The sequence below is a fragment of the Hippocampus comes genome, unplaced genomic scaffold, assembly GCF_001891065.2.
Source record: "Hippocampus comes isolate QL1 unplaced genomic scaffold, H_comes_QL1_v1.1 scaffold185, whole genome shotgun sequence".
In the NCBI taxonomy this organism is placed as follows: Eukaryota; Metazoa; Chordata; class Actinopteri; order Syngnathiformes; family Syngnathidae; genus Hippocampus; species Hippocampus comes.
The window spans coordinates 453,182-467,846 of NW_017805931.1; the positions used below are offsets into that span (position 1 = coordinate 453,182).

The 14,665-nt window shown below is 53.1% G+C and overlaps 3 protein-coding genes across 10 annotated transcripts in view; 2 read left to right on the forward strand and 1 right to left on the reverse strand.

The window, feature by feature from the left end:
* lmbrd2b (LMBR1 domain containing 2b) overlaps window positions 1–4,277 on the forward strand; it is a 7,612-nt gene extending 3,335 nt beyond the window's left edge. For 2 of the 3 annotated variants that reach the window (XM_019890068.1, XM_019890069.1), the window contains exons 9-18: window positions 1,099–1,282; window positions 1,412–1,593; window positions 1,918–2,051; window positions 2,121–2,226; window positions 2,297–2,394; window positions 2,493–2,596; window positions 2,685–2,731; window positions 2,819–2,924; window positions 3,629–3,755; window positions 3,883–4,277. In XM_019890068.1, coding sequence (XP_019745627.1) covers window positions 1,099–1,282; window positions 1,412–1,593; window positions 1,918–2,051; window positions 2,121–2,226; window positions 2,297–2,394; window positions 2,493–2,596; window positions 2,685–2,731; window positions 2,819–2,924; window positions 3,629–3,755; window positions 3,883–3,946 — 1,152 coding nt within the window. In that variant the 3' untranslated portion in view covers window positions 3,947–4,277. Of the gene's footprint in view, window positions 1–23; window positions 249–327; window positions 539–777; window positions 853–927; window positions 1,039–1,098; window positions 1,283–1,411; window positions 1,594–1,917; window positions 2,052–2,120; window positions 2,227–2,296; window positions 2,395–2,492; window positions 2,597–2,684; window positions 2,732–2,818; window positions 2,925–3,628; window positions 3,756–3,882 lie in introns of those variants that run through there. The other variant, XM_019890070.1, reaches the window with a different exon arrangement.
* Window positions 4,278–4,810: 533 nt separating this feature from the next.
* Window positions 4,811–7,313, forward strand: capslb (calcyphosine-like b). Of its 3 annotated transcripts, none has more exons than XM_019890173.1 (5): window positions 4,811–4,943; window positions 5,148–5,365; window positions 5,954–6,131; window positions 6,207–6,416; window positions 6,618–7,313. In XM_019890173.1, exons 2-5 carry the CDS (start codon window positions 5,229–5,231, stop codon window positions 6,717–6,719), a joined length of 627 nt encoding a protein of 208 aa, XP_019745732.1. In that variant the 5' UTR covers window positions 4,811–4,943; window positions 5,148–5,228; the 3' UTR covers window positions 6,720–7,313. The 3 variants fall into 3 exon arrangements, with proteins under 3 accessions (XP_019745732.1, XP_019745733.1, XP_019745734.1); XM_019890174.1 differs by having other exon boundaries at window positions 5,168–5,365; XM_019890175.1 differs by having other exon boundaries at window positions 5,229–5,365.
* Window positions 7,128–14,580, reverse strand: LOC109527944 (unconventional myosin-Vb-like). 4 transcript variants are annotated; one of them, XM_019890168.1, is made up of 24 exons: window positions 14,466–14,580; window positions 13,812–14,023; window positions 13,553–13,709; window positions 13,042–13,281; window positions 12,658–12,903; window positions 12,461–12,554; window positions 12,219–12,349; window positions 12,042–12,161; window positions 11,826–11,960; window positions 11,294–11,380; window positions 10,979–11,221; window positions 10,818–10,912; window positions 10,227–10,425; window positions 9,965–10,058; window positions 9,756–9,890; window positions 9,426–9,545; window positions 9,286–9,317; window positions 9,017–9,103; window positions 8,775–8,925; window positions 8,169–8,472; window positions 7,918–8,092; window positions 7,752–7,832; window positions 7,424–7,635; window positions 7,128–7,229 (listed from the first exon to the last, which is right to left on the reverse strand). In XM_019890168.1, the coding sequence occupies exons 1-23, from the start codon at window positions 14,535–14,537 to the stop codon at window positions 7,447–7,449; spliced, it is 3,399 nt and encodes a 1,132-aa protein (XP_019745727.1). In that variant the 5' UTR covers window positions 14,538–14,580; the 3' UTR covers window positions 7,128–7,229; window positions 7,424–7,446. The 4 variants fall into 4 exon arrangements, with proteins under 4 accessions (XP_019745727.1, XP_019745729.1, XP_019745728.1 ...); XM_019890170.1 differs by lacking the exon at window positions 7,128–7,229 and having other exon boundaries at window positions 7,316–7,635; window positions 12,042–12,155; XM_019890169.1 differs by lacking the exon at window positions 7,128–7,229 and having other exon boundaries at window positions 7,316–7,632.
* Window positions 14,581–14,665: the final 85 nt, after the last annotated feature.

Below are 14,665 nucleotides of genomic sequence, written 5' to 3' on the forward strand. Positions count from 1 at the left end.
GGGGGGGCCGCGCGCGTGGGCCGGGGGGGGGCCCCCGCCGATCGGCCCGCGATGACGGACGCTGTGCTGATGTCACCCAGGTTGCTGCTGCCATTCATGCAGTCGTACGCACGCTCGGGTGGTTTCTCCATGGCCGGGAAGGTTCAGACGGCCCTCATCGAGAACGCCATCTACTACGGAACCTACCTGCTCATTTTCGGCTCGCTGCTCATCTACGTGGCCGTCCATCCCGATTGGCACCTGTCCTGGTCAGAGCCTGACTCCCAGTTGGTGTTTCCAGCCGTCGCATCTCGGCGAATCCTAGCTCACGTGTTCGGTGATCATCAGGTACCAGCTGCAGACCATCGGCATCACGGCGGCCAACACTTGGGGTTTGTTCCTGCTGGTTTTGCTGCTGGGCTACGGCCTGGTGGAGATCCCGCGCTCTTACTGGAATGCCTCCAGACACGGACACATGCTCCTCAAGACCTACTTCAAGGCCTCCAAGCTCATGACGGAGAAGGCGGACGCTGAGGAGAACCTGGAGGACGTCATGGAGGTGAATGAATGTCCAGATTAGACTAATGTCTGCTTCTGATCAAAAGAATTGTTTAGAAGTATGCGCGAATGATACATTTCCCAGTCAATTCCCAAATCAAGAGTCCAATTTGGAACATTCGCCAAATCCCTCATGTAAAATTCTTTCGGAAATGTACGGTCAACATTCCCTCAGAAAAATTCTCGAACTTTCCCCCTTTTTTTTCCCTTCCCTAATTGTGACTCGTGCACTGTTGCCAGGAGGTGAGAAAAGTGAGCGAGGCCATCAAGTACAACCATCCTCTGAGAAAGTGCGTCGACACCATCCTCAGGAAGGTGAGTCGCGTCTATGCCGTGACACCGCCGCCGCCGCCTTCCCTCACCTGTCCGACCCGGGCCCCGCCCCCTTAGTGCCCGACGGACTACCAGGACAAGTTGGGCCGCAACATGGACGACTACGAGGACTTTGAGGACAAGCAGACGTTCCCCAGCGAGAGGAGTCTGGTCAAGCTGCACAAGCAGGTAACAAGGAAGCGGCCGACGCGCAGCTCGGGCGCCGCGTTGACGTGTTTCCGCGTGCAGGTGATCTACGCCGTTCAACGGCAGAAGCGCACGCGCGTGCAGTGGCACATGCTGCTGCAGGAAGCCTTCCACCTGGAGGACGTGGCCAAGAACGAGAGCAGCTCCTCGCGGCGCTTCGTCCGCAGCTTCCCCCCCGCCGAGCCCCCGGGGTGGTTCTGCAGATACGTGTACACGCCCACTGCAGGTCCGCATCTCTCCCCACCGCGCAGTTAGCAAACCCTTCGGGTGAACGCGCATCCACTCCTGGAGACCGGCCGGGGAGCCGTTCCAAGCAAGCCGCGATAAACAAAAAGTCCAACTTACTTGTCTTAAGAGTGGTACTGGGAGTGCCTGCTGAAGCGCGGCTTCTACCGCGCTCTGGCCGTGGTCCTGGCGCTGTTCAGCGTTGCCGTGGTCTGGTCCGAGTGCACCTTCTTCAGCACCAAACCCGTCCTGTCGCTCTTCGCCGTCTTCATCCAGCTGGCCGAACGCGACTACAACTACGTCTACATCCAGGTGAGAAGCCAAGTCGTCTGCTGGCTAGCTAGCTAGCCAGCAGCCATCGGCTTCTGTAGGCAGAAAAAGCAGGATTGAAGAGCATTCGACATGCAGTCGTCTTCAGCAAAAATTATGCGGCACTTTAAATACGACAATGTGCCACCATTTAGTGGCTGACAGAGGAATTACACCCCAAAAATGGGCGGTAGAGGTAAAAAGGTGAACCTGAAACCTACGATGGAGCCCGCTTTTTACCGTCGTCGCAAACCTCTGTGTGCCGGACACAATCCCGTCTCACCTGCTACCTTGTCTGCTAGCTGCTGCGCTGTGCGTGTCCACCAGGTGGCGTGCTTCATCACCATCTTCTTCCTGTGCACTTGCGTCTACTCCACCGTGTTCCGCATCTGCGTCTTCAACTTCTACTACCTGGCGCCGCATCACCAGACGGACGCGTACAGCCTGCAGTTCAGCGGCATGTGAGCAACCCGAACCTTCAACCCCCCCCGCCCTGAGGTCATCTCTGACTTGGCAGCCATGCCCTTTAGGCTCTTCTGCCGCCTGACGCCGCCGCTGTGCCTCAACTTCCTGGGTCTCATCCACATGGACGCTGCCATCTCGCACCAGCACAAAGAGCAGACGGCCTACACCTCCGTAAGCCGCCCTTCCGTTACGTTCCTTCCTGCGTGGGCGGCGGCCTTCACCTCTACTTCCTGTCTGGCAGATCATGGGCTCCATGCGCGTGCTGTCCTTTGTGGCTGACGGCTTCTACATCTACTACCCCATGCTCATCGTCATCTTGTGCATCGCCACCTACTTCAGGTAACCACACTCGACTGTTATGTACCACGTGTCAAATGAAGACGCTCCTGCCAAATGGCGATGTCAGAGATGATACGGGGTCTCCTGTATGCGCTCAGCCTGGGCACCCGCCTGCTCAACCTACTCGGCTTCCAGCAGTTCATGGGCGACAGCGAGCTGACGTCGGACCTGGTGGACGAGGGCAAGGAGCTGATTCGCCGAGGTCGGTGTCGTGCCACTCCGCCGTTGCCGATGCTTAGCGCGCTCGTGCCACAGTGAGCCGTCACCCCAGTGTGTCTGTGTGCCCGCAGAGAAGCGAAAGCGCCAGAGGACGGAAGACGGCGAGAACAGACGACGCGTGAGTCAACGCCGCCTGAAGGTCAGAGAGTGGCCTCGAATTCGTGGCTCTGACGGCGGGGGGGGGGTGGCCGTGCGTGTGTTTCAGGAGTGGAAGGAGCGCTACGGCAACGCAAGGGAGGAGCTGAGCGCCAGGGGGAGGAACAGCCACGAAATGAAGGAGACCAGCTACTCGGATGGCGCCAACAACAGATGTCAGCACTCATTTGCTCACTTTGGCTCCGTTTTCCAGATCGTTTGATTCAGAACGCTACAGATGTTGGAATTGGACGCTTACTGGTTTTCGATGTGTGAATGTGTCCAAGCTTCAGAGCAGCAAAAAAAAAAAAAATGGCACTTCAGATCCCGCTGATGCATTCCAAAGGTTTCTCTGACGTGAAGGAATGACTTTCTGTGGAGCTTTCTCTTTAGCGTTGTTGATGATGACCGATGGGGAAAAGCAGCCGTTAGCTTGCGTCGCCCAGTTAGCGTTGACGCCGCCATGCGCTTTTTGTGTCCAGCGGGCAAGTTTGGCCATTCTGCCAATCGAGCTGACCGCGACCGCATAGAGCTTCTCCAGGACCAAGAACCTCTGGACTTCACCGCCGATTCGTTAGCGGCCTCATTTGCTCACTTTGGCTCCGTTTTCCAGATCGTTTGATTCGAACGCTACAGATGTTTGGATTGGACGCTTTACGGTTTTCCGTGTGGTAATGTGTCCAAGCTTCAGAGCAGCAAAAAAAAAAAAAATGGCACTTCAGATCCCGCTGATGCATTCCAAAGGTTTCTCTGACGTGAAGGAATGACTTTCTGTGGAGCTTTCTCTTTAGCGTTGTTGATGATGACCGATGGGGAAAAGCAGCCGTTAGCTTGCGTCGCCCAGTTAGCGTTGACGCCGCCATGCGCTTTTTGTGTCCAGCGGGCAAGTTTGGCCGTTCTGCCAATCGAGCTGACCGCGACCGCATAGAGCTTCTCCAGGACCAAGAACCTCTGGACTTCACCGCCGATTCGTTAGCGGACGACGCAGACGATCGCGATCCAGGGAGGTAAACGCATTAGCCCTATTTTTGTCAAGAACTTTTTTGGGGGGGGGTTGGGGGGGTGTAACAGGCCTTAGTTATGCAGAATTTTTACTCTTTACGGCCCCTGGTTGTTGTTTATGTTGCGGTCCAGACCGACGGGCGGACGCTACCTGTCCATGTCGTCATCTCGCAGCCGCATCTTCGACGACGTTTGAACCCGAAGACGGCACCACCCCGCGGGTGGCGTCTCCCAGCAGAGCGGCGACCCGACCCCTTTCCACTGGACTCGGACCCCCGTCTGCCGGGACCTCCTCTGCAGGTCCCGCCGAGGACGTCGGTGAAGTCGAGACGTTCCGCTTCTCGAATGACGTTAAACGTGGACACGTGCTAACAGATGAGAAGTTTGGATCTGCTGTCCCTCGTTCTTTTGTCCATGTGCCACACAAGCTGTTGTATGATCGGATATTTATAGGCAATATTTATGGATGTAGTTTGTCCTTTGTGCGGTCAATAAATCGGGTCAATGAATGGTTGGCCGCTAACGAGCGTTGTCTCTCGCCATGTTCTTGCTTCAAACGCCTTTGAGCTCCCGCTCGCGCCTCATCCAATGAGATGGTGTCTTACTTTCGTGCCAACCCACAAGTAGTCCTGAAGAAGCCTCCATCCAGACATGCATTTGGATTTACACAACCGGACTGTTGCGCCGTAGGAGGGACTTGCAGCCTGAGAAAAAGAAGCTGTCAAGATAGAGTTCAGGTTTTAAAGTAGGGTTTCACGTTGTTTCAAAGTCGGAATTAAATGTATTGTTTGCTGTTGTATGCATTATTTTTGCTCCATGTACAGCACTTTGTATTCAGCGGTGGTTGTTTTGAAGTGTTACGGTTGAGTTAAGGGTTTTAAAGGGTTAACGTTTGTACGATGTCCAATCAGCGCTAGTTCTCCGAGCAAGACATCCACAGGGCGTTGCTCAAGCAAAACAGAAGCGCGATTGGTCACACTGCACCTGGCCTTCATGACTGGCGCTTCTTGACAGTACAATCAGCGATCGTTCCAAACGAGCAATTCAAGGGGGCGGGGGACGTTTCCGTGGCTACAGCGGCGTTTCAGGCAACTCTTGTACTCACATTTCACGCGCCCGTTCGTCGTGTTTTTTTAGGGTGTTGGGAGATTTCCCCTCCGCGGGAGGCGCTTCCGGTGTGTGTTGAGTGACAGGTGAGTCCAGTAGGGTCAGAACAACTAAATGTTTTGCAAAGGAAAGAAAACAAAACACGCAGGATCCTCAACTCGCAGGTTCTGGTTCTGTAGTTTTGCTTTGGGAATACTTGGATGTGTCGGAAAGACATCATCCTGTTTGTGCGATTGACAGCGACATTTGTTGACTTTTAATTGAAATATTTTTTTTTGGGGGGGGGGCAGTGACAAGAACTTTACTGCAGAAAAGCAAGAGGAGCGGTGGTGGGCGGGGTTAAACAGACATCGTTCGTGGTGGCGTCACAGATGGCAGGAACTTCCAGACACGACCGAGAGATGGCGATCAACGCCAAACGGCAGCTGACGTCATGTTCCGATCCACTCGAGAGACTCCGCCTCCAGTGTCTGGCCAGAGGCTCAGCTGGCATCAAAGGTCTCGGAAGGTGAGACGTGTGCGGTTGTTTTTAAGTCAAACAAGTTGTCCCATCCAATACAAAAAATAAAGTGTATTTTCAAACAAACAAAAGGTCACGGTGTGTATTTTAAATTTCGTAAAACATTAGTTTTAATGTTAAAACTGACAAAGGGTCACAATGTTTTTTTTTTTAAATAGCGTAAAATATTCACTTTAATTTGGTTAAAATTATATTTCAAATCGTTACTTTGCGAAAAATAATAACCAGACAGCCATTTATGATCCACTTATCGCAGGGGTGTCAAACTCAGGTCCTGGAGGGCCGCTGTCCTGCATGTTTTCCAAGGCTCCCTGTTGCAACACACCTGATTCAAATGAACAGGTTCAATGTCAGGCTTCCGCAGAGCTTGCTGATGATCTGATCATTTGAATCAGGTGTGTTGGAACAGGGAGACTTGGAAAACATGCGGGACAGCGGCCATCCAGGACCTGAGTTTGACACCCTTGTGAATAGTAAGGTGTTTTTAGCCGAAAAAAATTAGCTTTGGTTTTGAGGAGCATGTGCACACTCTCCGGTTGTCCCTCTTCACTGGATTTGTTTTACTTTGTCCCTCAGAGTGTTCCGGATCATGGACGATGACGCCAACCGCTCCTTGGACTTGAAGGAGTTCCTGAAAGGCATCCACGAATACGGCCTCCTGATGGACAAAGAGGAAGCGGTGGCCATCTTCCAGCGCTTTGACCGCGATGGTAACGGCTCCATCGACTTTGACGAGTTCCTAATCACGCTACGGGTAAACACGCCATGCCGAGCATGTCCCCAATGCCGCTTCGCTCTCTTGCGACTGATGGTGATCTGTCCTTGGCAGCCCGCCATGTCCAAGGCCCGCAGAGACGTGGTCATGCAGGCCTTCCACAAACTGGACAAGACCAAAGATGGCGTGATCACCGTTGATGACCTTAGGGGGGTCTACAATGCCAAATATCACCCCAAATACCAAAACGGCGAATGGAGCGAGGAGCAGGTGTTTAGGACTTTCCTTGACAACTTTGACTCGCCATACGACAAAGACGGGAAGGTAGGAAACGCAGATAACAGATGTTGTGGAACTTTTTGTGCCCAGGGAAAAATGTACATTAACACTAGTGGTGCTATTTTGACTTGGCGCTAATTCTGTTTTTGAATTTACGAGCTGCTGCCGTTTTCCCCTCGGTGCTATTTTGACTCAGCGCTAATTGTTTTTGAATTTACGAGCTGCTGCCGTTTTCCCCTCCCGCAGGTGACGCATGAAGAGTTCATCAACTACTACTGCGGCGTCAGCGCCTCCATCGACAACGACGCTTTCTTCATCCTTATGATGAGGAATGCGTGGAAGCTCTGAAATTCCGACTATTCACCGGCGCAGGGATTTTTTTTTTTCTTCGAAGGAGTGGACCTGGAGTTCCAAAAAAGACTACTAGAAATCCCCATGTAGTGATTGTGGAGTCGGGAATGATTGCCAACGCAGTTCATCGTTGCCCATTCCCCGATCGTTACAAACGCATTTTCATTCAGGTGAGGTGGCCGACTTCCAAATGAACTGACGCCATTCATCCAATGCACTCCAGTCAGCGTCAGGATTATTCTACAGTGGACTGACTACATCGTGGACTGCAGCCCACTGGACTAGTTGATTCGATGGCTGAAATGATCCATCTAAAATTTGCGCATTAGGAATTGTGATATGATTGACTAGGATATGCCCAAAGATCTACTTTAGGATTGACGTTGACATAGTGCAGTGGACTTAATGATTGATTGAATAGTGCACCATCTCTGGGGGCAAGTTGACCGAAGGGCAGAAATCATGAATCGAATACTTTTTGATCCCGCGAGGTAGTGGAATATTTGGCTGAAATGAAAAAAAAACAGAAGGGAATATGTTGATATCATGACAACGTCCTTCCGTAACAAATAAATTCAGTTGCGAAAGGAACGTCTTGTTTCAAACTGAATGTATTTTACAAAATGAGTACAAACGTTGACTTGTGATCAAGGTCAACCAAACTCTTCACGTTGAAATCCGTCCATATAAATAATGGTCACCTCCCGCTGGCGGAGATGTGAGGTCAGACCCTGACCAGGAAGTGGAGTCCCAGCGAAGCGGGAATGTGGAGTGTCTCCAGGCCCAGCGAGGACGGCGCGTACGGGAAGAGCAGCGGCAGCGTCTGCTTGGTGTCCACCAGCAGCTGGGGGGCTTCCTTGGCCACGCCCCCCTCCTGAGTGGCGCCAGCCGCTTCGCACTCCTGGAGTTGCTTCTGCATGGACACGTTCCGTTACACGCGCGCGCTCTCATGCTCACTGCCAAGTCACAAACTCTCACGCCACTAACAAAGACTCTCACACGTATTTTCAGTGTTTGTGTGTGTGTCACCTGTATGTTCCTGATGAAGGATACGGTGACGCGCTCTTCAAACTCATTGAGCGGCGTATACAAGTTGAGGATCTTGACGATCTGCAGGCAAGCGCAAAGGAGGAGGAGAGCGTCAGTCGCCTTGATTGACTGGGGCTGGTGGGCATTCGTGGGGGTCGGGGGGCACCTGCTGGGAGTTGAGGGCAGTGCACAGTGAGCAGATGGCGTCGGCGTCCTGCGAGGTTTTCTTCTTGACTTGCAGCAGCTGAGCAACTTGAATGATGGGACAGAGTGCCTGCGCTGCCCCCGTCTGGTACAACTTGTTAGCACGCAGCCACTCCTCCATCTGGCTCGTGTTGTACCTGCACACGCACTAACGCCAGTCAACACACTCAAAGCATATCTCACACACACGCGCGCGCCCTCTCTTTGGCAAACCTGAGCTGCATGCCGGTGCTCCAGGAGCAGACGTCCTTGCGCAGCAGGATGTTGTTGAGCGTGATGGCGTTGACGCAGTGGAAGAGCTGGCGGACCACCTGGCCGGCGATCTCGGGGTCCAGGCCGTGGTCGCGCATGACACCGTCAAAGAGGCCCAGCTGGCGGATGAGCGCCTGTAGCGTGTAGCCGCCGGCTGGATTGCCGGCGCTCCCGTCCTTGTCCACGCTGGATGAACGGTTCCGATAGCCGGCGGGCTTGACCCCCGCCAGGCTCGGGATGCTCTCGCTCTCCAACATGGCCGAGACTGACGTGCCGCACGAGATGAGACAAGAGAAAAGGGTCCCAACAACAGGCTTCAACAAGCACAATTTTGACAATCGACTATATAACCGCGCTCATTTCTTTGGGTCCGTTGCTTTGGCTTTCTCATTGAAACATGATCCAAGAATACAAAGATGCAGTTGTAATTTTTGGACTCAGCATTCAAAAAATGCTGTGGCGAAATCGACATATTCAAGGTCGGCGGGCTTAGCGAGTGGCAACGTAAGATGGCCGCTGTTAGCTTGACTGAGGGACAATCGTTCAGGAAGTCGAATAAGTACTGACCAATCATGGGCTGTATGGTGGCCTCGGCGATGCGTATGAGCTGCTGGTAGATCTGAATGGACAGGTCGCTGAGGACTTGTCGGTACTCGGCCAGGTCGAAGTTCTTCAGGCAGTGCTCGTTCTGCTTTGACGTATTCTGAACCATGAACGCCTAACGCACAACACACACGGTTCAACTTCTTGGGCAGTCAACGTCAAAGTGTCAAGATGGCGTCAACGTTCGAACGCGGCGTTGCCGTCACCTCGTCGCCGCTGTACTGTTTGAGGCAGTGCAGGAGTCGGCTGGTGTTGGCCAGCCAGAAGGAAGTCGTCTCAAAGTCTTCGTTCCTCTGCACACAACGAGGATGTCAGCTCAGATGTGGGAGCGGGAAAGCGTCACGCCAGACACGTGTGTGTGTGTGTGTGTGTGTGTGGGGCTCTCACCTTGAGGACGCGCTTGATGGCGTTGATAGTGGCGTGGGAGCGGGAAAGCGTCATGCCAGACACGTGTGTGTGTGTGTGTGGCCCTCACCTTGAGGACGCGCTTGATGGCGTTGATAGTGGGCAAGCGCAAAGGAGGAGGAGAGCGTCAGTCGCCTTGATTGACTGGGGCTGGTGGGCATTCGTGGGGGTCGGGGGGCACCTGCTGGGAGTTGAGGGCAGTGCACAGGGCGGTGAGCAGAGACTCCACCTTGCGGTCGTCGTTGACGTAATCAGCGTGGCGGACGCACATGAAGAGGATGTACGCCGGAAGACACGGGACTGTCCCCGACAACATGCTAGGACGCATATCTGTAAAACACATGCAGGACACCAGGGGGCGCTAAGTGGGGGGGGGGTCATTACCCTAAAATGTCATGTTGTTTAGGGAACGTTCTCCATTCTTTTCTTACTATATCCATTACAGCTGTCAAGTCATGTGTTTGACATAAACTGGCCGATTAAGAAATAAAGAGTATCGGCCAATCGGGCCATCCACCCAAAGAGGAAGCGACGTGTGACCTGTGATGAGCGTTTTGATGAGCATCACTTCGTCTTCCTGATCATACTCCAGCATGCCCTCAAAGTCTTTCTCCTTGCGTTGAAGGGTCACGTGGCGACCCAAGTCGGACCTGGCGCGACTGCTGCTGTGACTCACTGAGAACAGGCACCGTGACAAGGGAGTACGTTACTGTCGTGGTGATGGCGATGGGTCGCGTGTCCTGCTTTACCTTCCAGCTCCTGGACCTTCTTCATGTAGATCCTCAGCTGTTTCTTTAGCTTGCGCTCGTTCTTCTCCAGTTTCTCCACCAGCTCCTTCAGGTCCTGCGCGAGGAACATCACACGTCACACGCACAGCCAACATGCAAACGCCTATCGCACACATACACACTACAACGTATGCGCATGCCAGGGCACACGCTCACACAAGCTACATGAGCCGTTCCACAAGGTGGCGTTACGTGGCGAGTGCAACATTTGCGTTGCACTGACCAGGTTGTCGTTCGTGAGCCTGGTGATCTCCAGCTGCACGCTGTACTCCAGCAGGGCCTCCGGCGACAAGGACGTCGTGTAGTTGAGCGCCTCCTGCTTCTTCTCCACGTCCTCCTTCAGCGTCTCCACCTCGGCCCGCAGCGCCTCCACCTCCTCGCCATGTTGGCGTGCCTGAGACTGAAGCTCGCACTCGAGGAGTCTAACCCGCAAAAAAAAAAAAAAAACTAAAACCACTGAGGATGGTGCAGACACTCAAAGGCGCCACCAGGGGGAGAAATGCGGACCACGGCAGGTCCCCACCAGCATGAGAAGAAGCAGAACAAGAACAGGGAGGAGGAGGAGAAGAAACAGGAGCAAATGGCAACCTGGTGACTTGTTTGAGACCGGCGTATGCCAGCAAAACTTCTCCGTCCTCGTTCAGCTCGGCCCAGTCGGACTCGGGCCAGGAAGTGACGTCGGAGAAAGAGGAAGAGGCGTCAGAGAAAGAGGCAAGCAGGCTGACAACGAGAGGGCTGAGATGTTAGGGACAGGAAGCGTGCGGGCGGGGCTTAGCGAAGAAGCGCAGCTGGATACAGAATGAGGTCAACCTACTTTTTGGACTGGCACACTTGCTGGTAGACCATCAGAGCCTGGTCTTTGTCCGAAGGTAGAGTCCCCATGTCAACTTCATCCACGCTCTCGTTCTCCTGAAACACAAAAACACCACACGATGAACACACAGCGCCACCCGCTGGACACCTCCATCCACACACCTGCGCGTGTTTGTTGTTGTCGTGTTGCTGCGCGGCGCTGACGATCTGCGTCCTGAGTATGACCACTTCCTCCTTGCGCGCGTCCAGCTCCTCGGTGGCTGCCTTCAGTTGACTCATCAGGATGTCGTAGCCATCGCGCAGCTGCTTGGAGGCGTCGGTGTCCGCCGCCCGTTCGCCTACGCTGCGACGCAACTCGTTGAGATCGTTCTTTAGCTGCTGGTTCTCCCACTCGAGCTCCTGACGCTGCGGACGGCCGGTTGATACGTCACAAAAGACATTTTGAGAAAAAATATATATATATTGAGTTTATAGTACCTTCAGGCTATTGTAGGCCAAGTCTGCTGCCTCCTGCTCTGCGTCAGCAGCGCTCTTGAGACGCTTGGCTGTCTCCTCCTCGCAGTTCTGGAAGTAGCATTGGGACAAATGGACAGACCGGCCATGTCATATTAAAAAAAAATGTCTCCTCCTCGCAGTTCTGGAAGTAGCATTCGGTTGGGGGACAGTTCATATGATTTTTCAAATGGACAGACCGGCCATGTCATATTAAAAAAAAAAAAAAAAAAATCTGACAGATTAATGGATTATGAAAATAATCGTTAGTTGCAGTACTAATAGATATACTGGAGAAAAAAAAATGTGAAAAGGTGAATCTACAGGACCCAACTTGAGAACTCTGACTTTTTCCCCTTTGTCTTTAGTGATATTTTTTTTCCATTCCAACGGTGCTAACGTGCTAACGCGCTAACCTTGTTTCTGGCTGCTTCGTATGAGAACCCTGACTTTTTCCCCTTTGTCTTTCGTCATATTTTTTTCCATTCCAATGAGCAAACGGTGCTAACGCGCTAACCTTGTTTCTGGCTGCTTCGTCGACTTTGTCCAGGCTGGCCTGCAGCCGCTTCCTCTCATGTTCTAAGTCTCGCACGCGCTTCTGAAGCTTGACGAAGATGCTGATGTCCATGGCCGCCTTGTCGGCGCCCATCTCCTGCGGGAGCGACATGCACACAAGCATCACGAAAGTGCACATGCACATTCCAACACACACACACACGCACGTCACACAGACCTCGACCAGCTGCAGGGCGTCGTCGGCGTCTCCCGCCTCCGAGGTGGAGATGGACGTGTAGTTAGAGTCCGACTCCAGGCTGCTCTGATTGGATGAGGTTCGGTGGTGGCCCATCTGGAACTGCGCAAAAGTCAAACGTGTCCTTTGTCCAAAAGGAAGCGACAAAAAAAATCCAACCTTGCCGAGAGAAACTTCTTCCTTCAAGTTGTCGTATCTCTGCTCCAGTCTGGAATATTCTTTCAGGAGGTTTTGGTAGCGACGTCGCTCGGCGTCCATCTCGGCGCGCAGCAACGCGCTTCCCACATCCTCTGCGTGCGTACACACACAAACACACATGCAATACGCCGGCTGTGAACAGCCCGTACTGTGCAATCGTCTCACCCACGACGGGCCGGTGTACCGCGGTGCAATTGGCTGACCTTGGGCGCGGCTCGACTGTTGTTTGATCTTCTGGTTGAGTTCTTCCTTTTGGCTCTTGAGCAGTGCGTTTTCCTTCTCCAGCTCAGCCACCCTCTGCCGAGAAAGACGCGTGGCTCGATCACACGGCGGATTACGAGCAGTGTTTTTGTCTTTCTTTTTTTTTTTTTTTTTGCGAGCGTTCCTACAACGCTCTCACCTGAGTAAGCACCAGCTTCTCGGTACGGTGCTGCTCCTCCATCTGGCTCTTCTGGGCCTGGGCCTCGTCCAGCTGCACGCCAAGCGCCTCCAGCTCGGCCCGCATCGCCGTCAGCTGAGTGGCGCTTCCCTGCTGGCTGCGCGCCTGCTGCAGGTGCTGCAGCTGCTGCTGGACGCGACTGAGCTCTGTGCCGAGGGTGGTATTGGCGCGCAGGAGCTGCTCATTCTGGTCGCGGTACTCCTTTCCCTGCACATCAGAGGAAAAAATTGTTCATTTTGAATATCTTAAAATAGATGTAGTGATACGCAAGGGATGTCATTAACATTTGTCAACCGTGGGTATGTCAAGAAATGTCAATGCGCGTATGCAGACGCGTGACGGTACCTGGTCGTCCATCTTCCTCTGTAGCTGTACAATCTTGTTCTCCATGCCCGTGTTGAGCTTCTTCAGGCCTTTGGTCGAGCGCGCCTCCGTCTTGAGCGTCTTGAAATGGCGCAGCGCCCGAGAGCGCCTGTAGGCGCACTGCAGCACCACGGCGGCCCGCCACATCCGCTGGTACTTGAGCCTCTGCAGCCAGCCGCGGACGCACTTCTGGATGATCAGCGCCTTGTGGTGCAGCAAGAACTGGAAACAGGCAGGAGAAGGCATGACATGGCATGGCGTGGCTGGCCAAATGGACAACGTCAGGCCCACCTGCTCACAAACGCTCCTTTTGTCCACCCAAAGCACCCAAAAGCGCATGCTTTCATGTTGCCGTGACCTCATTCACAAGCAACTCACTTATTTGTTGACATGTTTGGTGACTCTCACTCAAAGTGGACTCATATTTTGTTGTTGTTGTTTGTACTCACTCTTGTGTTTTGTTTGTAGCACATGCATCCATGGGTGTGTTTACCTCCTGGTAGATCCTGCGTGTGAACATCCCTCGCGCAAAGGCCTGGATGGTGACGGTGGCCCAGCGCACGTTCAGGAAGGCGCGACGCTCTCTGGCCATGCGGTAGTTCTTTTGGCACACCACGGCGGCGCGTGTCAGGCGCAAGTATTCCGCGTATCTGCGGTCAGAGGTCATTGGATGTAAGATTATCAGCAGACGACAGAAATGAAAACAAGGTTTACGAATATGACGACGTTCGAGGATGGGAGCGTGGACTGACCTGCGCGCCAGGTATCCTCGCCCGTATCTCTGCAGCAAAATGACAGATTTGCGGATCTTCTGGTAGCGGACCTTCTGCAGCCATCCGCGCACCGTCTTCTGGACGGTGATGCAGGCGGCGCGGAACTTGTCGGCGCGCAACTTCTCCAAATAGGCCACCTGACCCGCCCGGAAGAAGATCTTGCTTTTTCCCAACTGGAACATGTCGCCTTCCTGGCCCGCCCACAAGAATCCATCAATCAATCCATTCATCAGTCAAACAAAACAATGGTCGCTGTCAAGCTGTTTGTATCTACCCGTTAAGCACGTTTGCATCCTGACTGTCATGTAAAGAGTGTACTTCAGGCTATTTCACCACCATTTGTGGTAAATGAAAATGGCATTTTTTTTTTAGTAACGGTACAATACTATAGAACGCTATTTTTGTTATGAAAGACCAGATTAGAATTTCCCCGCATTCTCTCAATGGAGAAAGATGCTTTTCGAAGCGAGCGTGGCCAGAGAACAAATTGGATTTGTATCTCGAGGGGTGGTGGCGGCGTTTCAGTGAGTGGGCAAGGCGTGCAACTGGAATTTGTTGGCGATTCTCCAGTTGAGTGGCGTGGGCTCGTTAGCGTGCCGATGGAAGTGAGGGCATTTTTTTGTAGCTTCTCACCTTGATGAGGGTCTCCAACAGCTTCTGACACACTAACTTCTTGTCTGGGCATGACATGTCCGACTTGCGCATCAACACACGATACCGGCTGAAGAAGTCGTTGTATGTCCACCTGTAGAAGCAAAACACACAAACAGGATTTATTTCAGATTTTTCTTTTGCCCAGCGACATATAGTGTCAGTCCCAATTACAGGCGTGG